The 26505-nt window shown below is 54.4% G+C and overlaps 11 protein-coding genes across 11 annotated transcripts; 6 read left to right on the forward strand and 5 right to left on the reverse strand.

Moving 5' to 3' along the window:
- Nucleotides 1-274: 274 nt before the first annotated feature.
- Nucleotides 275-2123, reverse strand: C8A04DRAFT_25270 (glycosyltransferase; the record flags this gene model as incomplete). The annotated part of the gene is made up of 5 exons (XM_062779494.1): nt 275-544; nt 615-710; nt 771-1090; nt 1175-1896; nt 2017-2123. 5 exons carry the CDS (start codon nt 2121-2123, stop codon nt 275-277), a joined length of 1515 nt encoding a protein of 504 aa, XP_062640075.1.
- A 2366-nt stretch (nt 2124-4489) lies between these two features.
- C8A04DRAFT_34610 (nucleoside phosphatase family-domain-containing protein) lies at nt 4490-8845 on the forward strand (the record flags this gene model as incomplete). The annotated part of the gene is made up of 4 exons (XM_062782891.1): nt 4490-4619; nt 4675-5382; nt 6660-8363; nt 8418-8845. 4 exons carry the CDS (start codon nt 4490-4492, stop codon nt 8843-8845), a joined length of 2970 nt encoding a protein of 989 aa, XP_062640076.1.
- Nucleotides 8846-9448: 603 nt separating this feature from the next.
- Nucleotides 9449-10126, reverse strand: C8A04DRAFT_34611 (uncharacterized protein; the record flags this gene model as incomplete). Its single annotated transcript, XM_062782892.1, has 1 exon — nt 9449-10126. One exon carries the CDS (start codon nt 10124-10126, stop codon nt 9449-9451), a length of 678 nt encoding a protein of 225 aa, XP_062640077.1.
- Nucleotides 10127-11179: 1053 nt separating this feature from the next.
- Nucleotides 11180-12288, forward strand: C8A04DRAFT_34612 (NUDIX hydrolase domain-like protein; the record flags this gene model as incomplete). Its single annotated transcript, XM_062782893.1, has 2 exons — nt 11180-11226; nt 11286-12288. The coding sequence occupies 2 exons, from the start codon at nt 11180-11182 to the stop codon at nt 12286-12288; spliced, it is 1050 nt and encodes a 349-aa protein (XP_062640078.1).
- A 252-nt stretch (nt 12289-12540) lies between these two features.
- On the reverse strand, nt 12541-13079 carry C8A04DRAFT_9554 (uncharacterized protein; the record flags this gene model as incomplete). The annotated part of the gene is made up of 2 exons (XM_062785528.1): nt 12541-12649; nt 12733-13079. 2 exons carry the CDS (start codon nt 13077-13079, stop codon nt 12541-12543), a joined length of 456 nt encoding a protein of 151 aa, XP_062640079.1.
- Nucleotides 13080-13483: 404 nt separating this feature from the next.
- On the forward strand, nt 13484-14686 carry C8A04DRAFT_34614 (Elongator complex protein 4; the record flags this gene model as incomplete). Its single annotated transcript, XM_062782894.1, has 1 exon — nt 13484-14686. One exon carries the CDS (start codon nt 13484-13486, stop codon nt 14684-14686), a length of 1203 nt encoding a protein of 400 aa, XP_062640080.1.
- Nucleotides 14687-15408: 722 nt separating this feature from the next.
- On the forward strand, nt 15409-16326 carry C8A04DRAFT_25277 (uncharacterized protein; the record flags this gene model as incomplete). Its single annotated transcript, XM_062779495.1, has 1 exon — nt 15409-16326. The coding sequence occupies one exon, from the start codon at nt 15409-15411 to the stop codon at nt 16324-16326; it is 918 nt and encodes a 305-aa protein (XP_062640081.1).
- A 630-nt stretch (nt 16327-16956) lies between these two features.
- C8A04DRAFT_25278 (uncharacterized protein) lies at nt 16957-20124 on the reverse strand (the record flags this gene model as incomplete). The annotated part of the gene is made up of 1 exon (XM_062779496.1): nt 16957-20124. The coding sequence occupies one exon, from the start codon at nt 20122-20124 to the stop codon at nt 16957-16959; it is 3168 nt and encodes a 1055-aa protein (XP_062640082.1).
- Nucleotides 20125-20723: 599 nt separating this feature from the next.
- C8A04DRAFT_25279 (uncharacterized protein) lies at nt 20724-21666 on the forward strand (the record flags this gene model as incomplete). The annotated part of the gene is made up of 3 exons (XM_062779497.1): nt 20724-20749; nt 20874-21187; nt 21257-21666. 3 exons carry the CDS (start codon nt 20724-20726, stop codon nt 21664-21666), a joined length of 750 nt encoding a protein of 249 aa, XP_062640083.1.
- A 278-nt stretch (nt 21667-21944) lies between these two features.
- Nucleotides 21945-23129, reverse strand: C8A04DRAFT_25280 (ATP synthase subunit D-domain-containing protein; the record flags this gene model as incomplete). Its single annotated transcript, XM_062779498.1, has 8 exons — nt 21945-22103; nt 22158-22213; nt 22269-22309; nt 22359-22368; nt 22432-22806; nt 22874-22884; nt 22946-23058; nt 23115-23129. The coding sequence occupies 8 exons, from the start codon at nt 23127-23129 to the stop codon at nt 21945-21947; spliced, it is 780 nt and encodes a 259-aa protein (XP_062640084.1).
- Nucleotides 23130-23823: 694 nt separating this feature from the next.
- Nucleotides 23824-26459, forward strand: C8A04DRAFT_25281 (uncharacterized protein; the record flags this gene model as incomplete). The annotated part of the gene is made up of 3 exons (XM_062779499.1): nt 23824-23871; nt 23948-24118; nt 24189-26459. 3 exons carry the CDS (start codon nt 23824-23826, stop codon nt 26457-26459), a joined length of 2490 nt encoding a protein of 829 aa, XP_062640085.1.
- Nucleotides 26460-26505: the final 46 nt, after the last annotated feature.

Below are 26505 nucleotides of genomic sequence, written 5' to 3' on the forward strand. Positions count from 1 at the left end.
GCTCGCCACCTCCGCCCACCTTTTGTCTTTCCTTCTAGGACCGACATGTAGTGGCTGTGCCTGCACCTCCACCTGTCTCATAAATCGAAACCCTCCTCAAAACCAGATGCTGGCTTGCAATATTGACGCAGAGATTAAACGGAAATAGACAGCATAGAAAAGATAGAAACCGAACGGAATCATGGGGGGCTGTGAAAGAGGGATGGTGACGAGGCGCGAAGCGGAAGTAATGCAACCGCCTCTCATCACACTCGTTCGCCTCCGATTGTTCTCCTCAGGCGACGACCTTTTCCTCCACCTTGCCTCCGGCAGGTTGGGCGGCCCCCTTGCTCTGAGAAACGGCCGCGTTATCGCCAGAAACAGCCTCGACGGGGTCACCCGCAGGGGCCTTTTGCTTCTGGTCTTCCTGGGCAATATTTTGCATCCCTACCTTGTCCTTCTCCCACTGCCCCGCAGCATCGCTGAAAGACTCCTTTATCTTCATAGCCCTCTCAGCTTTCTCTCTTTCGGCTTGTTCCTGAGCTAACTGCTCCCTTTTCATTTGCTGTTTTCATATTAGTCTTAAATTCCTTCAGGTATCGACCCCAGAGGAAGAAAGGAAGGGAGAAACCTGCCTCCATATGCTTAATATCGTCTACGCTAGGTTCGTAGGCGTGCCATATCGTGTAATGGGGCAAGCCGATGACGGACAGATCCATCCTACGGGCCATCTAGAGGACAAATATTAGCCGGGGTCAAACACTAGGTTATTACCGCATGGATAGACTTACCTTTCCGAACCCCTCAGTCTCGGCATGCTTCTCGAAGCTAAACGCCGGGAAATGCACTCCATAACGAAAAACCTTCGCCTTGGCCAAGATGCTCACACCTCCGACACCATCGAGTTCCATTTCTACGTCGGGGTCACCGTAGGGGTCGCGGAGATACGCCAAGTGTGGCCGGTACGTGGCATACTCGGCGTACCCCTCAACGATCACGGCGTCTTCGTCAAGCGTATCAGCCAGCGTCAAGGCGGTGTCCGATTCCTGCCATGAATTGAGATCATACGGCTGTTCTCCTCCGAGCCATTCTGGCAATGGGCGCCAGACATCTGTGCGGAAACCAGTTCGTTAGCATTCCAGCCTTTCAGCCTAACAACCGAGCCAAAACGCCATCCAGAGAGTTAGAAACGTACTTGGAACAATAATGTCTTTGTTGTGCCGCATCAGATCCTCCAAGATCGTAAATGGCGCCGTCTCAACATCCACATCTCGCCAATACACCCATGAATGATACGGCCGCAGAGCAGCACTCAACAGCCAGTTCCTCGCCCTCGCCATCAGTTTCCTTCTGCCCGCTTGCGCCGCAAACCCATGGCGGCTCTCCACATCCTGATTCACCACCTGGCCAAAATCTTTCTCAATGATTGAAATCTCCCCATAATGCATTGACTCCTGCTCATGCGCCTGAAGGGCCTCCAGGCTTTCCGTAAGCAACCCCAAAGTATTATCTTTCGAATCCGACACCAAAAACGCCAGGTCGAGCAAGTGGTGCGGGTAGGTCAGATTGTGTAGGTGGGAAAAGAACATCGAGAGGTGCGCCTCCGCATCGCGCAGCGGTACGCAGATCAGGATGCGTTCCTCCCGCTCCCATCCACGCGCTGTACCCTGCACGCTCGAGAGGTCATGGTACCGTACTGTTTCAAGTTGGAAGTCGGCGCTGCCGCTGGAGGAGAGGAGACCGAGGGAGAAAAGCGATAGGGTCGAAGACGTTGAGGTGGTGGTCGAGGATGGCGACGAGGGCTCGCGGAGGAGGGTGTAGAGCAAGATAAGAAATAGGATGGCCGCTACTGCGCCAATTCGTAGGAGTGATTGTGTCCGTCGGCGGGTCGTGGGGATCGTGCCGCGTGGTTGGTATCTAGAATGGAAACAGCAACTCCATGTCAGTCAATGCCCAACGAATCTCCCCTGTAAGAGAATAATACAACAAAGATAAGAGGCAGTAAGATCTGAGCACAACCCCCGACCGGAAACACACCTGTGCGGCAAAATATCGAACGTCTTGCCCCGCGGGTACCCATTCGAGTAGCCCCCGACAGGATGCCGCGGGGTCACCTGGGGCTCCGGCGATACAAAGGGCAGCATTGGTCCTGCGCAAAGGGTCGAGGATATGCAGCGCCCGATAGAAAGTCTCCTCCTCCGCGGTACATGCGTCTATCTGTCTTGTTGTGCAGAAGTGGGTGACGGGTCGGCGGGCGCACGGGTGCACGGTTGCCGGCTGTAAGGCGAGGATTACTTCGTCGCAGGACGGAGGGTTGCAGGTCGAGTCGAAGGTGAGGAAGTCGGGCCAAGAACGAATGAATCTCTCACGAGCGGTGTAGAGAAGGGTCCTAGTCGGAGGACACAAGATTAATTCGGTTGTTTGTCTTCAGCACATCACTTCGAGAATGACAGACGGGTTGCGATCACAAACACGTCGCACAAAAATGGTGAGGAAAGGTGTCCGCCTGTCCAAGCTGCTTCAATGTCCCTGAACGGTTCAAGTTGCCCGTGGCGTTTCGTTTCTTGAAAACACCCCAGAAGTCTTGGCGCCACGCCAGCTCCTGGTCTCCCGGCTTCGCTAACGTTAACACCAGCCGGATCCAACCCCCGATCCGTGCAATCTCAGTACCCCCAAATGATGTCACTTCAGGGGCTATGATGGTGGAAAATCCCGCGTGCATTGCTTCAAATGCGACCTGTCACTCAAGTCGCCTGCGGAACTGTGCTACCAATCTGCAGCAATTCGAACTTGCGATGCCCAGATCTGAGGCGGGAGCAACACCACGCCAAGGTCAGAGCACGTCGATGATCATCTCAACAGATCGATATTCAAGATTAAGAAATCACGTAGGTCTCAAAGCCCCGTCTACACTAACTACACTACATACACGACACCAATGGATCCATAAATTTCTGCATCTAGTACTCGTGTATAATGAAGCTACGTATTGTCGTTGCGGGATGCTAATGGAACCCACCTTCACCTACCTTGGGGGAACGGCCCCGGAACGCCCGCGAGGCTTTGGTGACGCTGTTGTAGATATGCTAGATCTTACAACATGTTAGCAATTGTCTTCAACCGAAAACTGCATCAAGTCATTGCGATAAACACAGAATCAGTCAAGCCGTTTTAACTCAGCCCTACGTGCCGGCTCGACCTGCCATGCACCATAACGATGCACAGCGAGATCGGGCAACGGAAGTCTAATAACGTCCTCAAAGGGACAACACCACAGCTCGACATCGCATTCGGGAATTAGCCGATATGCTAGAGCGCGGGTGGAAGACTCGGCCCGTACATTTCGTTGAATGGATAAGCTATTGTCATCAGGGTGGAAGGAAAGCAAATGAGAAGCAAAACTATCAGGCGTACCGTTTCAGGATTAGCGAGTGTTGTAGGGAGGCCGCGAAGTACTCTGTAAAACTAGAAGTGGCATCCTAAGCCGAGTCAGCAATAAGTTCACGGCAACTGAAATGGCAATGAAGGTGAAGGTATGAGGATGCTGGTATCAGAAATATGTTTTTGGTATATTGGTATCTTCATTCTTGTTCAGAAGCAGAACTGAAATTGAAAGATTTTCATCATGAAGCGCATTTGACTCTGATAAGAGAAAAGGTTTCTTACCTCGTCCGGAGGATAAGCCGAGCTCTCAGCCCGTACCGTTGCTGGCCAAGGTTCAGCGTATCTGCCATCGTATCAGTCATGAATGGCAACCAAATGCGGGCGTCAAAATGTCCAAAGGAAAACTCGGGTCAGATGGTAGTGCATGTGTGTTCGTTCGCTCAGAGAAATCGCGTGAACTGTGGATAGGAGATCATCATAAAATAATTTGGAGGGAGCAAACGAAAGATGCGTTGTTTGACTTACTTGGAGCAGCATGCCCCGTGGCCAGCGTCGCGGTTGGCGATCGATCAAAAAAGCGTTTCACGCCCAACACGCCGACCACGAATCGCGTATGACCAACAATAATTGTAGCAAGCAGTATCCTTAAGAACAGCTTGGGAAAGAAACCCTTTCAAGTACCATTTTTTCGGTACTGCGTGCCACAGCACTGCACAAGGTATCCGTCACAGAATGAACCAAGTCGCAAGGTGCTTGCGCGATTGTTGTTGGGAAGGGAAGCGAAGCTCCGAAGCTCGATAAATTTTCAGTTTAAACGATGCAGGACTGGTGGGGTGGATTGGTCCGAGCGCCCGAAACTGTGGCACATGTGGCTGATAACATACATCGTATGTGGCTTGCTTTGGATCAAAAGTGGGCCATACCACGGTGCATCTCTATTCAAATAATTTCTGAGCCAAAGTCGTGAGTGAGGCCAAAACACATCCAGAACTAAGACAAGGTTGCGAGAGCTTGCTTTTTTGTTTCCCTTCCTCACAATAGACTGGTCCCATTAAAGCCCGCAAAGCTGCCCTGAGGAATTTTCGAAATTTCACAGTGCCCTCAACACAACATCAAGAACCTAAGCATGACTGACAGGCGGCGCATCAATGGCCCTGCCGGGGCTACGATACCACCTATTTTCGACGACCTCAAGGTCCAAGAAATCAAGCCGGTGACAGGCCGGTTGCGCGCGCCAAATGCAACCCGCAGAATGTGTACGTCCCCCTTCTTTTTAGTCTGTTTGTAAGGCTCGCTCTAACATTATCCTAGACCTCAAAACCGGAGTGACCCCCTCAGCCTCCGGGTCTGCCTATTTGGAAATTGAAACGTCTGCAACACCTGGCGTATCTGGGCTAAAGCTCAGCTGTTCTGTCCACGGGCCCAGATCCCTTCCGCGATCCGCCCCTTTCTCACCTCACATCGTCTTGTCCACACACGTCAAGTACGCTCCGTTTGCCACCAAACAAAGACGCGGCTACCTGCGGGACCCGAGCGAGCGTGATCTAGGGATTCATCTCGAAGCTGCCCTCCGTGGTGCCATTATCGCCGACCGGTGGCCGAAGAGCGGTGTCGACATCATCATCTCTATCGTCGAGGGCGACCAAGACCGGGAAACGTCCAAGCTGCAGGGAGACGAAGTGTGGGACATGATGAATGCCCTGAGCGGCTGCATCACTGTCGCGGCGGCAGCCCTCGCCGATGCCGGTATTGATTGCGTTGACACGGTTGCGGGTGGGGTGGCTGCACTAGTCCAGAACGCAGGGGAGGATTCTGAGCCGACGATCGTGGTCGACCCGATACCCTCCGAGCACGAGAAGATACTGGCAGCCTGTTGCGTCGCGTATCTCCCTATTCGGGATGAAGTGACAAATCTTTGGTTTCGGGGCGATCTGCCAGCTTCCGAAATGGGCCTTTACACGAGCCTTGTTGAACAGGGTATCTTGGCCTCCCGAAATGCGAACCGCGTCCTTGTCGGCTGTTTAAGCGAGACAATTCAATGATTCGGGGCCTGCTGCTCGGGGGCAGCGATCATGGAAATCATACCTCCCAGAGATACGGTGCATGTCTCCCCGGCGAAACGGCCAGATCTCTACCACTTTCCATAACTCCGGATTTTGCCCTGCTGCCACTGCTGGGATGCCGTCTAGGTTCAAGGCACGTCATACCCCGCCATGATAGCCCCCGAACGAATAAAACAGCGAGCAAAAGGTCTGCATCCAATCCAGAGCTCTTCCACCAACCGCAGTGCTCTCGGTTGCGCCCTGCCGGTCGGCAAATGGACTTCGAATACGAGGGTTGCGTCCGCGAACATGATTCTCCATGGAACCAAAGTTACGCCGAGCTCGGCAGCACCACACGTACATAGTAAACCCGAGTACTTCGTATGCGAAGCAAGTCCAGGCGCTCTGGCGCTGACGAAAGTGGGGGCTGCTCGGTCAATGGCGGGTTGGGTGAAGGCACCTTGGGCACCTGTGTCAGAATCGAGCATCCGACCTGCTCTGGTCTGCCCCAAGGAGATCGGCCGGCTTGGCTGGAAAATCTGCGTCTGCAAGATCCTGGTCGAGCGTTTGTGTGCTTTTCGGTCGACAATCCAGAAAACCGCCGGAGAATCGACTATCTAAATCGCAGATCTGCAATCCACAGTCCCAATCAAGTTTCTCAAACACTGTTCTGTTGCAGCCCCCCCACCTGTTCTGCACTTGGCCAACGGCCTTCCAAAAACGAACCTTCGAGGATCCACAGAATCCTGTGCCCAACCCTGGCAATCGTGGAAAAATACACGCTAGCGGCGGACCGCCACTGCATGATTTGCGGAGGCCCCTGACGTTATCGGAACGTGTCGTTCCTTTGTGTTCCTCCAAAGTAATCATCCAACAAACCACCAATTCCATCACCTCAACTCAGCCGCTTTGTGCTGTGTACGTTCGTTTGCACGATAGCCCTCGACGCCCACACTCGTTACCTCAAGAGCCGAAACATTCTGCGCATTACCTCTTCGATACCACCTCTTTAATAATTACGCCCTGAAGCTTGTTTTGTTTTCTGTTTCCTCCTTACCCCATCCCCTTCGTTCGGCTCTCGACTCCTTGGCGCCAAATACCCGCATCGAAAAGTCCGCGAACCCCCTCGATGTCCGCGGGTAGCTAGGCGCAGCGATTTCCCGCGCCGAAAACCCAGTTCCGATTGCGCAAGCCCTAATATCGACCGCGTCAACTGCCTCCCTTGCCGGTTTTTCGGCCCGCGCTCATCCCTAGCCGTAGTCCTCATGGGCAAGAAATGGCGATGGGGCGTCATCTTGGACGCCGGCTCGTCTGGGACAAGGCTGCATATATACCGCTGGAAGGATCCTGAGAAGGCTATCAAGAGCGCTTCAGAGGAGGAGTTGCGCAGCCTGCCGAAACTAATAACCCAGAAGGAATGGACGAAAAAGATCAGGCCGGGCGTTTCCACATTTAGCGAGGATGTTGGGAACGTTGGGCCGACTCACCTACAATCTCTCATCGACCATGCGCTGAATATCATACCAGACGACAAAGTGGAAGATACTCCCATATTCTTAATGGCGACCGCCGGAATGCGCCTACTACCCCAATCCCAACAAACAGCCCTGACGGACGAGATTTGCTCATATCTCCGGCGAAACACTCGGTTCTCACTTCCGGACTGTGGCCTCCACATCCAAGTCATCAAGGGCGAAACAGAAGGCCTGTACGGCTGGATTGCGTCAAACTACCTCCTGGGCGGGTTCAACTATCCAGACAAACACCAACATGGCAAGGGCCATCACACATACGGATTTCTAGACATGGGCGGCGCATCGGCACAGATCGCCTTTGCACCTAACGCTACGGAAGCAGAGAAACACGCAGACGACCTCAAGCTTCTCCGGATGCGCACACTCGACGGCTACCCGGCGGAATACAAAGTCTTCACCACAACCTGGCTTGGTTTTGGTGTGAATCAAGCTCGCGCTGCCTACATCCAGAACCTCGAAGACCGATATGCCGAGAGCAAGGGCGAGCTCCCCGACCCATGTCTACCCATGGGCCTTCGAACGACTCGACTAGGCGAGCCACTGAAACAACGTGCCACAGGCGCCCCCACGCTTATCGGCACAGGCCATTTCGACGAGTGTTTGCAACTGACATATCCGCTGCTTGGTAAGGACAAGCCGTGCGAGGACAGCCCCTGCTTATTAAACGGCCAACATGTCCCCGCGATCGACTTTGACGTCAACCATTTTATCGGTGTCTCGGAGTACTGGCATACGACCCATGGTGTGTTTGGTGGTCACAACAACAAGGCGTACGATTTCGCGGCATATCAAAAGCGAGTTCAGGATTTTTGCGGGCAAGACTGGGACCATATCAAGGGTAAAATCAACAGCCGGAAGCAGGACGATATGAAGGTCGCCCAAGAAGCCTGCTTCAAAGCTTCGTGGTTAATCAACGTCCTCCACGAAGGCATCGGTGTCCCCCGGATCGGGCTCGAAGATGTGCCTTCTGCGAATGTGTCCAAGGGTGCACTTGAGCAGGCCAAAGACCAAGGCTTCCTCGACCCATTCCAGCCTGTCAACAAGATTAACGGCATCGAAGTGAGCTGGACGCTTGGCAAAATGGTTCTTTACGCTGCTGGGCAGATTCCGCCCGCCACTCTCGACAACCGGTTCCCTGTTGGTTTCGGTAGCAACGCTGTCGGGACCCCACAAGATTTTCAATACGCTGGGTCGAGCTGGAAGCCATACAGCAACCAAACGAGCGATGACGACGACTGGGACCTCGATGCCGAAGACATTCTCGAAAAGGCCAAAACCAAAACCACCACAGGCTTCTTTGCTTTTGTCTTCCTCCTCGGCTTGTTCGCTTATCTGTTCCGCAAGCGCGATCGACGCATGCGTCTTTATAGCCGAGTGAACACGATCCTCCGCCGGGGTCGCAAACCCGGCCATGGAAACCTGCGTAAGCCTCCCGGTGGTGGTCATGGTGGTGGCGGTGGTGGCCTCACCGGGCTAGCTACCAAGATTTTCGGTGGCAGTCGGCGGCACTCTGGTGGCCACAGCGGCAACTACGAGCGTGTCATGGAGGAGGGCGAAACTATCCAGTTTGAGCTCGGCGACGTGGACTCGGACGAGGCCAACGACTACTCGGACTCTAGTGACGCGGTTTCGACCAGCTCCAAGTCGTCTCGTCGGTTTGGCCTGTCCTCGGGCTTATCGACACCACAAGTCGTGGATCACCACCACCACCACCATTACCACCACGGCCTAGCATCACCAACGGTGTCAGCATTGGACCGCAGCGGTCTAGTCGTGCGCACCGAGAGCCGCGAGCGGCTGACGCTGCCGCCAAATCTAGCGCTGTCGGGCGCTGGCAGGAGGAGCAGAGCTGGGAGCCCGACGCGGCTCAAAAGCCCGATGATGTCGCCGTTACAGGAGACGTAGTTGCATGTATTTGTGAGGGTTCCATTGGATGGCGTACCAGGACGTGTTGCACTTTCGATTCCCGGGTAAGGAATGGTCGGTGGGGTGCTTGGCTTTACTGTGTACGTCACAATCAATGTGTGGCCTGCGTTGCGCGCAAAACTACTTTTTAGTACCAACCATTCTTCTTCTTTTCTTCCTCATTTCTGTTTTCCGCGTTGGGCACAGCAGGCGTGGGTAGTGGGAAGGAGTCACGGTTCTCTTTTCTTCGGGGGGCGGCTGGGGTCGGCTGTCATTTATACATACTTTTAGTTGGCGTCGTCCGGGTTTTTGGTCGTCTTTTTTTTCTCCAGCGGAGGGTGGGACGTATTTGTATTCGCCTTGTGCGACGAGGCCCTTCTGTTACGATGACATGTCTTCTGAGGACTCAACGTTTTGCTTCATGAGAAAAGCACAATATCAATATCTCGCTTGGCTTGCTATGATTTTGCTTACCTCACAACGAGACGAGTCTTTGCTTCTTTAAACATGTTCAACCCACCTCCTCACTTCCATTATAACCCTTGTCCTTCCTTTCATTTTTTCCCTTGCTCTCTTTTCTCTTCACCCCTTCACCCCACCCCCTTAATCATCTCTTTCTAAGAACCCCGGATCACTCTTCACCCTTCCCTCAAACTTGCGCCACCACTCCTCAAACGCCTTGAGTGGCACTACCTCGACCTGCCCAGCCGTGCCACTAAAACTAGATAGGAAGTTGAATGCGTTCTTGATGATTCGTTGCGCTAGCACCAGTGTGCTTGGCTGCTGCCCTACCCCTCTTGAGCCTGGTGCGACCGGCACCAACGCGCCACTATTCCCGGTCCCAGACGAAGCAGCAGAGGAAGAAAGCTCCGCCATCCGCGCCCCGACAGACCCCGCGTCCTCCACCGATATCCCAATCACCACGTTCCCTTCCCCCCCTCTCCCGCCTCCCAGTGCTCCATTACCCCCCAATTTGAAAATCGCACTCTCCTTCCCCTCTCCAATGGCTCCCAAAAACTTGAAATCCGGTTGCGTCTGCCCCGGTGTGCTTGGTGGCGTGACCAGATAGATAGCGGCGGCTGTTCCGGGGGGTAAGACGACACCAGGGAGAAGGAAGACGACAATGTGGGAAAATCCGGCGGGCCCAGAAGAGGATGAGGCATTGGGTGGTGTGGGAGCTGGCGCAATGGCGTAAAGAAAGGAGGTTTCGCTAGGGGTTTCGGTAGGGACAGTGAGAACCGGTCGGCCGGCGGGGACGAGGCCGAAGAGAGGTTGTGACATTTTTGGATGTTTTTTGTGTCCTTTTTGTCTTGAATTTTATATCCCCTCTTTTGGAGTTCAGACTAATCAGGGAGATCCGTGACGGTGCTTTGGAAAGCTGGCTAGTCTTAGTTTGAGATGCCGACTCAGATAAATGAGGGACTCGAATAAATGAGTTGTCGACTGAAGCGTTGATTCAAGGTTCGGCTGATGACCTCATCTAATACTGTCCTGCGAGTGGTGTGTCCTATTCCTGATTGAGGCTTTTCAAGGGTATCCGTGTATCGAACTCTTGAGGTTTTGATAATCGATATATGTTATGCTGCTTTACTATACTGTAATTCAATAAGTCCAAAACTTTTGTTGTGTCAATGTTCCGCAAAGAACTCAAGTCCTAGTCTTGTATTTCTAGAGAGTTCCAGAGTAATCCACGAGTGCCAAGACAAGGGAGCTCTCTTTCACAGCACCAGCGGGGCCATTCCAAGTGGTAGCCATTGAAAGCAACGGCAGTTCCATTGGAGCCACAGTGGGGTCCTGTCCATGGCGGGATCAAAGATACCTACCGACTTCGTACCAACTGGGATTTCAGGTTTACCTCTGAGCGTCGTGTTTTTTTCATACCTTATATGGATGTCTTGAAGAAGATAGTACATGAGACAAATAGTCGGAATTTCGCTAGGGTTAACGTGTTGAAAAAGCTTCCCTGAAAGATTGAGATAAACTTCAAGAACAGAGACCCAAAGACCGGTGTCCTTATCATCGATGGTCAAGGGAGAGGGTGGCATTTGGACGATGGGCCCCAACTGCCTACGGAGCTAAAAGTGGAGGTTCTGCTTCCCGTTTGCTACCTTACCTGATTACCGAAGGTCGAGCTCCTCAAAACTCGAGCTTCGTTTAGAGTAACTAGTTTGGAAAATAAAAGTCTCTCCTCACCTAGGCTCAAAATCATCTTTACATTTGAGAAGTCTAGCCTCTTGTTATAGGCCAAAGCACTTGTCCTCCTTCATAAATTTAAGAGCCCATCACTGGGCTTGATCGGTATTTGCCAACATCAACACACTCGCACCAAACACAATGCCACCTCGATTAAGCACCTTGGACTGGGTGAACAAGGTGGATGGGTAAGTTGCCCAATTTGTACTTCGTAGTAACTTCTAGTACACGGCTTACGGGCACTTAGCTTCCCCATTCTCGACAAAGAACCCCTGCGGCACACCGAGGAGATGAAGCGGCTTTACACCATGGTCTGGAAAGATACACAAGGGATATTCCCCATTGGCTATGTACCGCTCTCGGTTCTCGAGGCCCTCGAGGCTACGCCTGAAAACATTCGTGGCCCGATGGAAGTCGACCACGAGGCGCGGACCATCCTGCTCTTCCAGGAACCGACCACGGAAGCCGAACGCACCCAGCTCGTGGGCCGACTGACGGCACACTGGCGCCAAAACCAGACGTTCCGTATGCTCAAGGGCTGGCGTGATGAGTTGTGGCCCGTGTATGGGCGCAACGGGGAGTTGTTGTACAGCATCGAACGTGTGGCAATGGGGTTGTTCGGCAATGCGCGTTTTGGAGTGCACATGGTGGCTTTTGTCCGTAACAACGGCGATGATGGTGCAAAAAGCCAGTATGACTTGCGGATTTGGGTCCCTAAGCGCTCAGCCACCAAGACATCTTACCCAGGCATGTTAGACAACACGGCTGCAGGAGGGCTCATGACAGACGAAGATCCGCTGGAATGCATCATGCGCGAGGCCGACGAAGAGGCGTCACTCCCCGAGGCTTACATGCGTCAGCACATCAAGCAGGTCGGCACCATCACATACATCTACATCACCGATGAGCGCGCGGGCGGCGAACCGGGATGGATTTATCCAGAATGCCAGTGGCTTTACGACCTGGAGTTACCCGCAGACGAAAGCATCACGCCGCGACCCAAGGACGGCGAGGTTGAGAGCTTTAGTCTGCGGACCGTGGAGGAGGTTCAGGAGCAACTGGCGCAGGGAATGTGGAAACCCAACTGCGCCCTTGTCATGCTCGAGTTCTTCGCCCGTCACGGCATCCTAACTCCAGAAAATGACCCGCACTACGCCGAGCTCAATGCGAGGGCGCACCGTTTCATCCCTTTCCCCGGTCCACACTGGCCGGACTGGGAACATGTGACCCCGCCCCAGAGAAAATCTTAAAGAGACAGGGCAGCAGGAAGAGGGATGTCGGAAGGCGAGCGTCGACGGTAACAGGTGTATTGCCCCCGGGGTGGTAACAGTGGTCCGCGGGGGCGAACTTTTGCTCGAAACAATGAATTCCCATTTCCCTGAACGCCATAATTCCCGATATTAGCCTTTCTCCCCGCTGTATCGCACCACGCCCGCTCGTCCCAATCTACAAGTGGCTGAATACAATCCGAAAGTCAATCTCTCGTCCCTCGTCTAGCATAATCACCGCTTCCGGGCGAGTAGGTAAACGTAGTCTACGCGCAAAGGCGTGAGCTTCTTGTACGGGCCCTCAAGGGACATCAACAGACCGCCAAACGAAATGTATGCTTTGCTATTGTCCTTGTTAGAAAGCCAAGCCCAATTTTCTACGGATATTCGGGAGTCCCTTCCGACCCCTCGCAGTGGTAGACTCACATCGTCTTCCCATCCTCAGCGTCCTCGAACTTGTAAATCTTTCCATAGCAGACATAGTCAAAGATATCCGCGAGGGTGGCGTCACTAGCACCAGCCTTGGCAACGTCGCGCCAGCCGCGTTCGTCGTCCTTACTACCGTCGTAGTGCAGCGACGTGGCCAGCGCCACGTGCAGTTCGTCGTCGGCCTTGCAGGGGAAAAGTTCGGTGTTGATGTCGAGGCTCATGCTGATACTCTTGTCGTCCGATTTGCAGTAGATGCGATCCACCCGGTCATATTTGGCGTCGCCTAGTCGCTCGACCCGGAAATGGTCTTCGAAGAGCTGCGCGTCGGAGGCGATGTTGGACATTTTGGATTCGAATATGGTCGAGGATTGAGACGTATGAAAGGTGTTGTTTTAGTTAGAAAGGCGCGTATTGACGGTAACTTTGGGGGGATAAAGGGCGGGGTTGTTATATCTCGACGCAGAGGGAGGTGGATGAGTTCCAGAGGACAATTGCGGGCGTGGTTATGCGAATGCGACGGCTGGGGAAAGTTGGTTTGGAAGCTGGAGAGGCTCAAAAAATTCCGGAAGCATTGAAGCATGACAGCAAGGAACGCGGATTCGAGTGGACAGGGGTGCTGCCCCCGGCAGGCAAGCGGGGCAGCGATAAGAGCTTTTTTGTCTTATCAAACACCCCTCCAAATGCCCCTCCAAGCCGTTGTCCGTCCCTGTAGAATAAATACATTTGATTACTCTTCTCCCACCCGGACATGTCATTCGTGAAGCGAAATACGGTGCTTTCGGCACGCCCAGGGCGAGCGGCCCCCCAGGCGACACAGACTCAAGAAAAACGGCGGTTGGCGCTGGGAATTCGACCTTCGCCCTTGGATGGCCGGCCGACCACCTCGACGGGCACTGCGTCGCTCGACCAACTCCTTGCGGGCCATGGCGGACTCTCTTTAGGAACCTGCCTACTAATCGAAGAGCAAGGAACAACCGACTTTTCAGGGGTACTTCTACGATATTATGCTGCCGAAGGTCTTGTCCAGGGCCACCAAGTACACCTGGTGGGCTATCCTCCAGAATGGAGGCACCAGTTACCTGGCGTGGTTGCACCCGACACCAAAACAAAGGTATCACAACCAGCGCCAGCCCCAGAAGACAAGATGAAGATTGCCTGGAGATATGAGGCATTGGGAAATAAAGCAGCCCCCGCGGTGACTGCAAGAGAAGGGGATACTAGCCTTGAGACATTCTGCCACGCCTTCGACCTTACAAAACGTCTCGCGCCCGCCGTCTGCAAAGGATCCCTTCACCCAACTCCCAGCACATGCCCGCTCACCTTCGAGCAACCCGGTCCATCTTCTGCCTCCCCCTTCAAACTAATAGTTAAACATCTCCAAACTAAACTCGCCTCCTCCCCGCCCACCGAAATCCACCGTGTTATCATCCCCAGCCTTCTCCTCCCCAGCATCTACGCTCCGCAGTGCGCCCAACCCTCCGAAGTCCTCCCCTTCCTTCACGCCCTCCGTGGGCTTCTCCGCCAATACCCAACCCAGCTCACTGCTCTCATCACCCTTCCAACCACGCCATACCCCCGCACCTCCGGTCTGGTTAGGTGGATTGAGTTGCTTAGTGATGGCGTCATTGAGTTGATACCGCTCCCTGCCAACCCTGGTGTGCCACCGGCTTCTTCGTCATCGTTAAACCCTGGAGCGGGATCGAACTCGAAGTCGGAGGCGGACAAGAGTGCACAGACACAGGGTTTATTGAAGGTTTACACCTTACCAGTGTATCACGAGAAGGGAGGTGGTGGAGTGGGTGCGAGTTCTGTGGGGGAGACTCTCGGGTTCAGTCTAAGCGCGTCTAAGGGCCTGGTGATCAAGCCATACAGCTTGCCGCCTTTGGAGGCGGAGGGTGGAGGGGAAACTGAGAAGACGAAGGAAGGAGAGAAGGAGGGTATCGAATTTTGAGGTTTAATGTGTGTTCGAGAATGATCCGGGCGGAACATGGTTTCCGTCACACGGATTGTCTCCGGCGGTGTAATATAGTCAGTAGTGGGTAGGAGCTGCCGGTGGGAAAATACCCGGCGTTCTTAATTAAGCAGCCAGAACTGGATTTACGAAAATATTTTTCGGATATGCACTAGGTGTTGGGAGGGATCAGTTACTCCATGTATCGAGCTTGGTTGAGATACGGGTACGTGGGAATAGACAAAATAAAACGAATACATAAGAATATACCACCTGTTTTCACAAAGGTTGCATTACCTATCCTTGAGTTTGGTGTTGCGGTGTCTTGGGTGGTTGGTAATTACAACGGAGGAGGGTATCGGTAATCGTAATATACAGATCCGCATCCACCATTAGTGGGTCTCAACCGCTGAGCTCCAAATCCAACATAAATTTTCGGTCTGCGCGAACTTGCAATTGTTTTTTCTCTCCGTGCTGCTCAGTGTAGCGGTCCACGCAAGCAAGGTTAGTCGCATTTCCTCTCCCGCAACCCCCGAGAACTACATGATTATATCAATCGTATACAATCAATCTGTCAATCCACCGATTTTCTATGACGACCATATACGTCTTAAAGACTATGACTTTTTCTCGCTTCAACCATGCTTCGCAAAACACTCCTAATTGCATGAACTTGATCTAACTGAGAAACGATAGGATTTGATTAAGAGGAGACCTCAGCGATGGCCTCACCGGCGGATAGACAGGTCCGTATCTCGCACGTGGCGGGTCGGTACCTTGTCTTCGATATTGACGATGTCGTTCACATTCGCCGGCACCATGGCATCTGCGCGGTCCTGACGGGTACCATGCCACAGAACCCGACTCAGAACCTCTTCCTCGGGCTACCTGTTGAGCTGCATGCCGAGGAGGCCCGACTACTGGTGGACAAAGGCGCTGGTTATATCGCTGATGAGCTTGCCGAACATTTATCGCAGCTTACCCTCGCCTCTGACGCGCCGGCGCGTAAAGCATACCTTCAACACCTCAAGCAGCAGCGCCGCAGCGCGCAACAGGTGTTTAGCGAAGAAAAGGCCAAGGTACAAGCTATGCATCAGGACAAGCGCAAGGCTAAGAAGTCGGTCACTCCTCCCGCTTCGTCCTCGGAAGCCCCGGCGGATACAAGCGAGCGAGATGCACCCGCGTCCCTCTTTGACACACCTGCTTCCACTCCCGCTACTGTTCACAATAAAAAAGAATCTTCCCTTCCTGGCGTGACTCCCACCACCTCCCAACCCCTTACCACCCCACCATCCTCCTCATACCCGACCACACCAACACTCAAGAACTACCCCCTCTGCCAGTATCTCAATTCCCGTGGGTACTATACCACGCCCGGCCTCCGGTTTGGCGGCGACTACAGCGTATATCCCGGCGATCCCTTCCGATACCACGCGCACTACCTGGCTAATAGCTACGGCTGGCACGAGCAGGTGGCGATGTTGGATCTCGTGACTAGCGGGCGGCTGGGCACGGCAGTAAAGAAGGGGTTTTTGTTCGGGGCGGAGAAGCCGGCCGAGGGGGGTACTTCGGATCGGGGAGATGGGAAAGAGAAGGAGAAGGAGGTGAGGGTGTTTTGTATTGAGTGGGCTGGGATGTGAACGTCCTTGGGAGGATACTATAGTCGTGGATTGGCGTGATAGAGGAGTGGGAATGGATCAATGATACCCTTCATCAAATATTCTCGTTCCTCGGTTGTGTGTTTCTGAAACACTTTTATACCACGCGCGTTTTTGTTATGAATGTGCTGCGATCCCGTCTTTGATCCCTTCGGCGGACGGACTACCGGGCAGGGCATCAAGATAAAAGACCGGCGGATGCCATTGAGGGAATTTCTGTACTACCGGAGCAAATATGTATCTGCACTTAGCTACAATGTACCTTACTACAAAGACAACTGTGTATGTATGTCTGCATGTATTTGCTCCTCCCCCCCTCCTCTGGCACTGAAAGTGACTCAAACCTGCCAAGTGGGCAAGGTTACGATGTCGAGTCTGCTCAGGTCTACCCTAAAGAAATTGAAATGCTAAACCCGAATCCACGACAAGCAACGCAATGCTAGACCATGTGAACTAATTGTCCACTTTGATGACGTTTCCACCACGAAAGCCATTCACAAGAAGGAATTTATCAATCAACATAAATCGGTAGTTTCAATTACAACAAAAATAAAAAGCCCCAGCCCCAGCCTTCTCTCACTCAGTAAAACTAGGAATGAGGGGCACCCCAACTTACGGCACATAAATCCGACTGAAACTAATCACCTCCCGCCGACAGCACACACACTTATCAAAATTATTCATGGCTAGCGAGACCCGGCAGTCATCGCACAAACTCAGACACCGGCACGGCCAGACAATGATGGTTCGCGGCGTGCTCTGGCAGACTACGCATTGCGGGCCATCGGGACCTAGGCCGGCGGCGCCGGTGGCCCACGAGGAATTGGCGTCCGCACCGGATGAGGAACCTGAGATACCTTCGTGCGATTGGTCTGTTCCTTCTGTTGGTGGTCGCCCTGTGTTAGAGAGCGGTGAGGTTTGATGTAATGACCCTCCCGACCGGGCAGCGGCGCGGCGGGAAAGCAAAAGCTGCTCGAGCGCGCGAGCCTCTTCTTCGGGGGTCATTTTCTCCAGGACACCTCTAGCGGCCGAGGGATATTGGTGGTGGAGATGGGCTGTGGCTTGGGTATTGGTGAGCAGTACTTGGGCACGCTGGCGCTGAAGTTGCTGCTTGAAGCGCGAGCGGGTCATGATGCCGTCGCTAGTGAGGTGTGCGGCAAGGGCGCGGGCCTCATCACGGTCTTGCGGGTTCTGGGGATGGAGGAGCCGGGCGAGGTCGGCGGTAGCTATGGGGGTGTCGAAGACAGGGGTAGATTCGCGGGATGCGCGGGCAGAGGCCACGGCTGAGGCGAAGGAAAAGGGGTTAGGGTTTTGTTGGGTTGGGGTGCGCTGGCCGTCTTCAAGCGACTCGGTGTCGTCGTGGTCAGATTCCCAATCCAACTCACTTGCGGTTTCGGTCGTGGAAATGACACTGGTAGTATCGTCGAAATCGGGCTCGTCTGGACTAGCATTGGAGTGTTGAGGGAACGGGGGGGTGTAGTCGCCACTGGCATCGTCGCCCCCCCACCAACCTCCTCGGAGGAAGTAGCTGTAGAGCTTGGAATCGACCTCCCCTTCATCCACGGAGTCGCCCTCGGCGCTCGTTATCCCTAGGTTGTTCCTCCGCATCCGGCGACGCAGTTCAGCCTCCACGTCGACTTGATCGACCCGGGGGATGGCGAAAAAGACCCGGCCTTCGCCAGGTGACAAGATATCGACGTTTAGCCCCCGACCGCGGCGTGATGCCTTCTTGTTGGATGATGCTTCTGACTTGGTCCGCTGTGACAGGCCTTGGAGCCACCGTGGGGGTGTGCGCAGCCCAAAGAGGGCCATGGTCCTGATTGTGATGAGTGCCCACACAGTGAGCATCAGTTTGACAATGTGTAGCAGATAATCGAAGGCTATGAGCCACCGCGAGCTCCGCTCAGCAGCACCCACGCCGTCACGAACCCTCCTCCCAGAAGTGTTGCTTTTTGGAATTTGTTGCGCGGCCCTTTCCCTCGCATAGCCACTCATGGCATTCCCATCCTTCACCGGCACGAGGCCGATTGTTCCCACGGAATCGAAACGTGACCCAGGAATGCCGCCTCCGATCCATTGCATCCGCAGCTCTTCGAGCTCCCGAAACCTGTCATCCTCTAGCCAAGTGTACCGTTTCAGGTTCACCTGGTGGTCTTCATTGAGGTAGACTGCCTCGCTCGCCATTGTGATGGCCCCAAAGCCCGCTCGTAGGAGCGCGGTGTAGAAGTCCATATCCATCCTGATACGAATATCCGAAAGGGATACGTTAGCTTGCATGTTGGCATGCGCGCTCTGGAGGCGTTGGCGTATGGAAGGCCGTTCGCCGTTACGGTCTGCTTCCGGCGCGGAGAGGGCAGAAAGCGTGAGGGCCGCGGCATACACGAGACCGCAGGTGAATATGCCACACAAAATGAGGATATGCGGGATGAAGCCGATGATACAGACAGTCGGGAACCTCATCAACCCTTGCGCCGCGGGGTCTTCAACCGAAAAGTTGAAGGCACTCCACAGCAAGCTGGCCATGAAGCAAAGCCCCCAGAAGCCCGTGCTCAGAAGACGGAACTTGGATTGCAGGTTGAATATTCCCAGGATATGGCTCGTAGTATGGCTCATGGCCGACAGAAGGGCAACAACAAGTACTTCGGGAGGCGTGTTGACCCGTTTCAGGATCATCGACCTGGTAAGTGCAACCTTGGATCCAAGAGCGGCATGAGAGGCAGAAGCGGTGCCGTTGGTAAACAGCCCCCATCCCAGCTGGTTGCTGATTGCAGCATCCGCCTCGGCGAATGCGAGAGAGTGTTCGAACAAAGTCATGCCCGTCTCAGCAGCTACCGGACGGCCCTGGACAGCGCAAGCAAGAACCTCAACAAATTGGCTCAAGCAATAAGTCCCAAAGAGGGGCCACAACCGGGAGAGAGACCCGGTGAGCTCTGGCTGATCCCGGTCGTCCCAGGGCACCATCTTGACGGAGCGGCATGACTGTTCATCAGAGGCGCCGAACAACAAGGTCGAACTAATCCGATTGAAAATGGGATTCGGATATGAAAACATGAGGTCAGAGCTCTTACTCGAGTTTGCCCAGCGCAGCTCGAAGAAGTCGTTCGAGGTCTGGCACTGTATGGATTGCAAGAGCCACCTTGCCTGGAGCATGAACAGGGCGACGGGCAAGACCCGCAGCAGAAGCCGGACGTGCCATCGGAGACGAAGCCTACGGCGGGTAGCGGCGAAGACGTGGGTGCGGTTGAAGATAATAGCCATGGCGATGCAGCAGAGCGCCCACTTGCTGGTGGCATAGCTGAAGACGCCTCCCAAACCCTTTGCGCCCTCCATCGAAAACCGCGACACAAAAGCATGCGGATTTTGTGTTGCGTTGCCGGCAGCAGCGGTGGCGGCCGCTGATATGTAGGATCCGGAGGAGGAAGTCGAAGCGGCCGCTAGGTTGGCGGCAGTCGATTCGGTAAAAACATCGGCCACACCGGGGGGTACGAGGGTGGACGACGAGGAGAAGATACCCATGTCGGTGGCGCCGGGGACAATCCGCTGGCCAAACCCGTCAATGGCCTCCGGAAACGAGATCAAAGAACCAAGCCTGCCCAGCCTCATAACCATGCGCGGGCCTGCCCAAACCAGATCCTCCAATGATGGCGCCAGCTTCGTCATGTTGACGGCCATGCCGAGATGCTGCGCCGTCCACATGGTGAAGTTGCGCCAGGCGCTAGAATTATCGAACGCGCCGGGGACGGCCGCAGCCACGGCTTCTTGGAAAGCATTTTCGTCCATGTTCATTCCTCGTCGGAAGGGGGGTTTGCCCCGATCGCGGGTCGTCGCGCAAGTCGTCGGACTCGTCGTTGAAAGGGTCGGGCGGATCGAACGGATCAGGAAGGCGGCCAAGTGCCTTCAAGGGGAATGATTGGGAGGAGGGCCGAGTGGCCACTGCCTCAACCCCAAAATCGCAAATAAAAGGCGAGTCAAACTGGCGACACAAAGAAACGCGCGCGCGGTAACGCAAAAATGATCCCCGTGCCTGGCATGTGTGATGTTTGCAGCCTCTAGTCTTCCATTGTTGGGAATGGAAGGGCTTCGGGGCGAAATGGGAGATTGGAAACAGGAGGTCTTGCAACGCGCCGCTGATGCTGGTGTCGCGCAGTGGGCATTGGTCCCAAGTCCCCCACCTCAACCCCTAACCCCCGGGGGGTGCCCCACACGACCTTCTAGGCATGCTTGGGGCCGGGGCATCGGCTGGCATTGGCCCCGACGAACCGACAACAAAAACCACATTGGACGTCTCCAGGCTCGATATCAACGAATTTCCATTCCCAACTATAACTCTGCCGTCGTCCGCATCGGGAAACTACGACGATTACAATCCCACACAAACCATGGCTGCGCAACAGCCCATCGCTACGTATGTGTCATTGCACCCCGACACATACAAGGCAAATCTGGAGGCAGACGCGCGCGCGCTCCGTCGCTCCCCATGATCACGAGGGAAAAGGCAGGAGAACTAACAAGTGATTTTCAACGCACAGGGTATACGTCCGTAATCTAGAAGAGCGCGTCAAGCCAGAGTTGATCAAGGAGGCGCTGAACGCCATTTTCTCCGAGTATGGCAACGTGATCGACATCGTGGCCAAGACGAACCTCAAGGCCAAAGGTCAGGCCTTTGTCGTGTTCGACAAGCCCGAGTCGGCGCTGGCCGCCATTGAGGATGTTCACGGCTTCGAGCTGTTTGAGAAGCCAATGCAGGTCGCACTGGCTCGTACTCGCAGCGATGCTACCGTGATGCAGAACGGAAATGAAGAGGAGTTTGACGCCCACAAACGCCGGCGTATGGCTGAAAAAGGTACGTCTAATTGAGGTCCTTCTCTGCTCGGATCGGTCCAGTCAGACTAACGAATGCTACGCTACGCAGACAAGAAGAAAGCACTCGAAACCGCCGAAGAACAAAAGCGCCTCAAACGACCCGTCCCCGGCGGTGCAGCCGCTGCCGAAGCCGGTGGACGTCCGGCCAAGAACGCCCGTGGTGCGGGCCTCAAATCCACCGGTGCCGGCCCCGCTGCCGTTGTGCCCGACGAGTATCTACCACCAAATCGGATTCTCTTCGTGCAGAACCTCCCCGACGATTTCGACAAAGAGACGCTCACCGACATCTTCGGGCGATTCGAAGGGTTCCGCGAAGTGCGGACGGTGCCGGGCCGCAGCGGGATTGCCTTTGTGGAGTACGAGGCGGAGGCCGGGGCGATCACAGCGAAGGAGAACACTGCGGGGATGCCGCTCAAGAATGGCGAGAAGATGATGAAGGTGACGTACCAGAGGCAGTAAGAACTCGGGCACTGTTGGTGAGAGAAAATTGGACGAGTGGGGATCGTAAATTTAAGAAGGGCGGTGCCTATAATACAAGTGAGGTAAGGTGGGTGGAAATATAGCGAGATATCAAGTCCGAGATGACCTGAGTAAGAAATAAACTCCTTATTGCGCCTATGCCAGACCAAACATACTACTATATGCATCACAAATCCCCCGATAATCATTTGACCACGCCCACGACCCGGATTATAAAAGCCCGCTTTCTTTCGTCGGGTACGGTAGACATACAAAACTTAAAAGATCACGTCCTGGTCGTCCTCGGCGGCGAGGAGATCGGTGGGCCCGGTTGCGTGGTCGGCGTCCGGCGTTTCGTTTTCCTTCTCGAGCAGTTCTTTCCGCTTCTTTGCCTCGACATCGGCTGCGGCTGTGTCTCGTTGCTTTTTGTTTGCGACCTGTAGGGGGTAAGCGACAAAAACAAGGGTTATGTAGGCTAGGCGTAAATATACCTTCTTGAGCCGGTAGAACTCTTCTCTGTCCAGCTCATCCAGCTCTGAGTTAATATCTAGTGTGGGTCAGTGATCCGGCCTCTAGTAAGAATAGTCGTTCTCGGCGCTTACACTTGATGGTGTTTTCCGTCCTCGGAATGATGACGTGTTCACTGGAAAAAGTTAGAGACGAAGGGTGACCAATTCCACGCTTTCACTCACATCGCATTGACTATATCCTGGTTAGCTAGCGCGTTCATCAACTTGAAAAAGCATGGGGGGTTGTAAGACATACCTCTCCTGTTGACCACCTTGATCACCTCATCTAAGATGACAAACGCCGTCTGCAGGCTTGCCAGTTCTACCAGCGCCTCGACCGCACGGGCGTACGTCTCGCGGCAGCGCTGCACCTGCTGTCCGCCCTTCCCCAGACCCGTCATAGCAAAATCGTTGTTGCCTTCGGTCTGGTAAGCTTCGAACGCGGGCAGCAGCACACCCGACACGTTTTCCTGCTTGGCGCGGATGCGGAAGCGCGCCGACTTGGCCGACTCCTGGATCTGGTAGCCAATGTTGCCGCCGACCGCGTATGTCACCTCGGCCAGGGACAGTGACGCGATCTGCATCACACGGCCCATCTTACGCTTTGCTTCGTCGATACGGTGGGTAATCTCTGTCGGTAGGGGCGGAAAGGAAACAGGTCAACGGAAATTCGGGAGCACTCGGAGTTCATGAATTACCTCGGAAACGTCTGCATCCAGATATCACGGTTAGCTTGTCCTCCGACATCAATACGAATCAGAAAGACGCACTTAGTCAATGCTTCACTCTTCCTCTTGAGCAAATTGTGCCCCGTCTCTGCGCCCTTGAGCTTGGCTTTCATAATGCCCAAGGACTGCCGTGTAGGGAACACGGCTTCCCGGTCCTAAGTCTCGGGTTAGCGACGTCGTTTACATCACGAGTTCGTCGAGTTCTTCGTACTGCTGCCCCAGACATGGTCGTGGATCACAATTCGAAGCGGGAACGCAGACGGTGGGGTAAAACGCGCAGATATCGAGGTGAGAGCGCAAGTTGTGGTTTCTGTCCACGGAATGAGCGAGTGATGGGCTTAGGTGTTGTTGTTTGGAGCTTGGTTGAAGCTCCCGTCCCGATAACGTTGACATTCGTGATGATACGCTGCAGGCGGCACCTCCGCCCAACGCAACCAACCGATCGCAGCACAACGGCCCAGAGGTCGCCTCCAGCGGCCTGCCCCACCAACTTCAATCCCTGGCTGCGGCACGGCAGCCCAGAGTGCCAGAGCCCCCAGCATGCCCCACCGGGCCCAGGGAGGTGAGCCGGCTCGCTAGGCTCCAAGACAAAGAGGTGGCCCGAGCGTTTAACGTTCCACTCAGTCCTAATCTCCAACGCGCGCCCAATAGCCAGGAGCCTCTCGAACTGAACCTCGAAAAACGCAGCACGAAATCCGGGCAACACTCCCCGTTGCTGTCCCGCTCTGTCGCGTGTGCAACCACACCTTCAATCACCCCCCAACCATCCGGCAGTGATGTCACGACAACACGCGATCTAACGAATCGCTCTCCCTCGCCTCCCTCCTTCTCTCCTTCTGCTCTCCCAGCACCTCCGGAGGGGACGGGTGGACGGACTCCTGTTGGTTTCGTGCCCGCGACAGCTCGATCACGACGACGACATGGCCACGGGCGCCGCCTCTGCGCGCCAGCCAGATTTGGCGCTGGTGGTATGCTTCTAGCCTTTTTCTTTGTAGAGATGGAACTTTAGGTGAACTTGTTGCTAACAGAACTTTGCTCAACTAGTCCGAGGAGGATTTTCCTTACGAGCAAGACATCCACCGGAATCCGGGAAGTACCAAGCCATGGCTGGCCTACATCGAGTATAAACTCCAGCATGGCACTACACGGGAGCAGGCGTTTGTTATGGAGCGGGCTTGCGTCCAGCTACCACGGTCTTACAAGCTCTGGAAAATGGTGAGAAATCCCAAGCCTGGTCTTCGATATCTCTAGGTTATGGGTTAGTTGTGTCGTTAACTTCTTGCAGTATCTCCGATTCAGGACTAAGCACATTGGCAAGCTCAATGCCTCCATCTTTGCCGCCGAATATCAAAAAGTCAACGCCCTGTTTGAGCGCGCACTCATCCTCCTCAACAAGATGCCCCGGATTTGGGAGATGTATCTCAAGTTCCTAATGCAACAACCACTAGTGACCGTCACCCGACACGCCTTCGACCGCGCGCTCCGAGCACTTCCGATCACTCAGCACAACCGGATATGGGCGCTGTACCGACCGTTTGCGAACTCAGCGGAGGGCATGACGGCCGTGAAAATCTGGCGACGATACATGCAGGTCCACCCGGAAGATGCCGAGGACTTCATTGAGTTACTCGTGCACACTGGCCTGTACACCGAGGCCGTGAACAAGTATATCGATGTGCTCAACAACCCACGTTTCCAGAGCAAAAACTCGAAGGGGCACTACGAGTTGTGGAGCGAAATGGTCGACTTGCTTGTCGAGCACGCAGTGGACATTGACACGGGTCACGAGACGGACATTGATGTGGAGGCGATCATCCGGAGCGGGATTGAACGGTTTGGCGATCAAAGGGGGAAATTGTGGTGTGGCTTAGCAACATATTGGATCCGGAGGGGTAATTTTGAGAGGGCAAGGGATGTCTTTGAGGAAGGCATCACCACAGTGATGACGGTCCGCGATTTCACCTTGGTGTTCGACTCGTACACCGAGTTCGAAGAGTCCATCATTGGCGCCCTGATGGAAGTGGCCTCAACGAGGGCCGAGAAGGGCGTTATGGACGAAGCGGCCGATTTCGAGCTCGACATTCGCATGATGCGCTTCGAGCACCTCATGGATCGCCGACCATTCCTCTTGAACGATGTTTTGCTCCGGCAAAATCCCAACAGCGTCACCGAATGGGAGAAGCGAGTCGCGCTGTGGGGAGAGAACAAGCAAGAAGTGGTGCAGACGTACACCGACGCCATCGCCGCCATTCAACCAAAGAAGGCGGTTGGGGCATTCCACCAACTGTGGGCCAACTACGCCAAGTTCTACGAAACGGGTGGAGACTTGCGCAACGCCCGGGTCATCATGGAAAAGGCCGTTAAGGTCCCTTTCAAGTCGGTAGCAGAACTAGCCGACATGTGGATCGAATGGGCGGAGATGGAGTTGCGGAACGAGAACTTCGACGAGGCAGTGAGGATCATGGCCAAGGCGACACAAGCACCAAAACGGTCGACGGTGGATTACTTTGACGAAACGCTCTCACCACAACAACGAGTGCACAAGAGTTGGAAACTGTGGAGTTTCTATGTGGACTTGGTTGAGAGTGTGAGCTCCCTCGAGGAGACGAAGAAGGTATATGAGAGAATATTCGAGCTGCGAATCGCTACACCACAGACGGTCGTCAACTACGCAAATTTTATGGAGGAGAACAAGTACTTTGAAGAGTCATTCAAGATTTACGAACGTGGCCTGGATCTCTTCAGCTACCCCGTCGCCTTTGAGCTATGGAATCTTTACCTCACCAAGGCGGTCGACCGCAAGATTGGCATTGAGCGGTTACGGGACCTCTTTGAGCAGGCTGTCCTGGACTGCCCCCCAAAATTCGCCAAGGTTATCTACCTGATGTACGGTAACTTGGAGGAAGAGCGCGGACTGGCTCGCCACGCGATGCGCATCTACGAGCGCGCCACGCGGGCAGTGTCAGACGAAGACCGTGCCGATATGTTCAACTTCTACATCACCAAGTCGGCATCTAACTTTGGCCTACCATCGACGCGCCCGATTTACGAGCGCTCCATCGCCACGCTACCAGACAACGAGGCCCGGGATATGTGCCTCAAGTTCGCCGACATGGAGAAGCGATTAGGCGAGATTGACCGGGCCCGTGCCATCTATGGGCATGCCTCCCAATTTTGCGACCCGCGCACGAACCCAGACTTTTGGAACAAATGGGAACAGTTTGAAGTTCAGCATGGCAACGAGGACACATTTAAGGAGATGCTACGTATCAAGCGCAGCGTGCAGGCGCAGTACAACACCGATGTCAACTTTATCGCTTCGCAGGCACTCGCCAAGAGCCAGTTACAAAGACAACTGCAACAGAACGGTGACGAGAATGGGGAAGGTGAGGTTGACCCTGAGGTCGCCGATGCGATGGAACAGCTTGAGAGGCAAGCTCGCGCGCCGGCCGGGTTCGTCGCAGCATCGGAGGGGCTCAAGGGAAACGTGGCGTCGACTCAATCGGTCGAGGTGGCCAACCCAGATGCCATCGACCTAGACGATATGGATGACTAAGGCGATCCTTTGTTTTCTGTTTTTTTATCTTCTTTCTTCCTCCCCC

Source organism: Dichotomopilus funicola, assembly GCF_033296635.1.
Source record: "Dichotomopilus funicola strain CBS 141.50 unplaced genomic scaffold C8A04scaffold_6, whole genome shotgun sequence".
Classification (NCBI taxonomy): Eukaryota; Fungi; Ascomycota; class Sordariomycetes; order Sordariales; family Chaetomiaceae; genus Dichotomopilus; species Dichotomopilus funicola.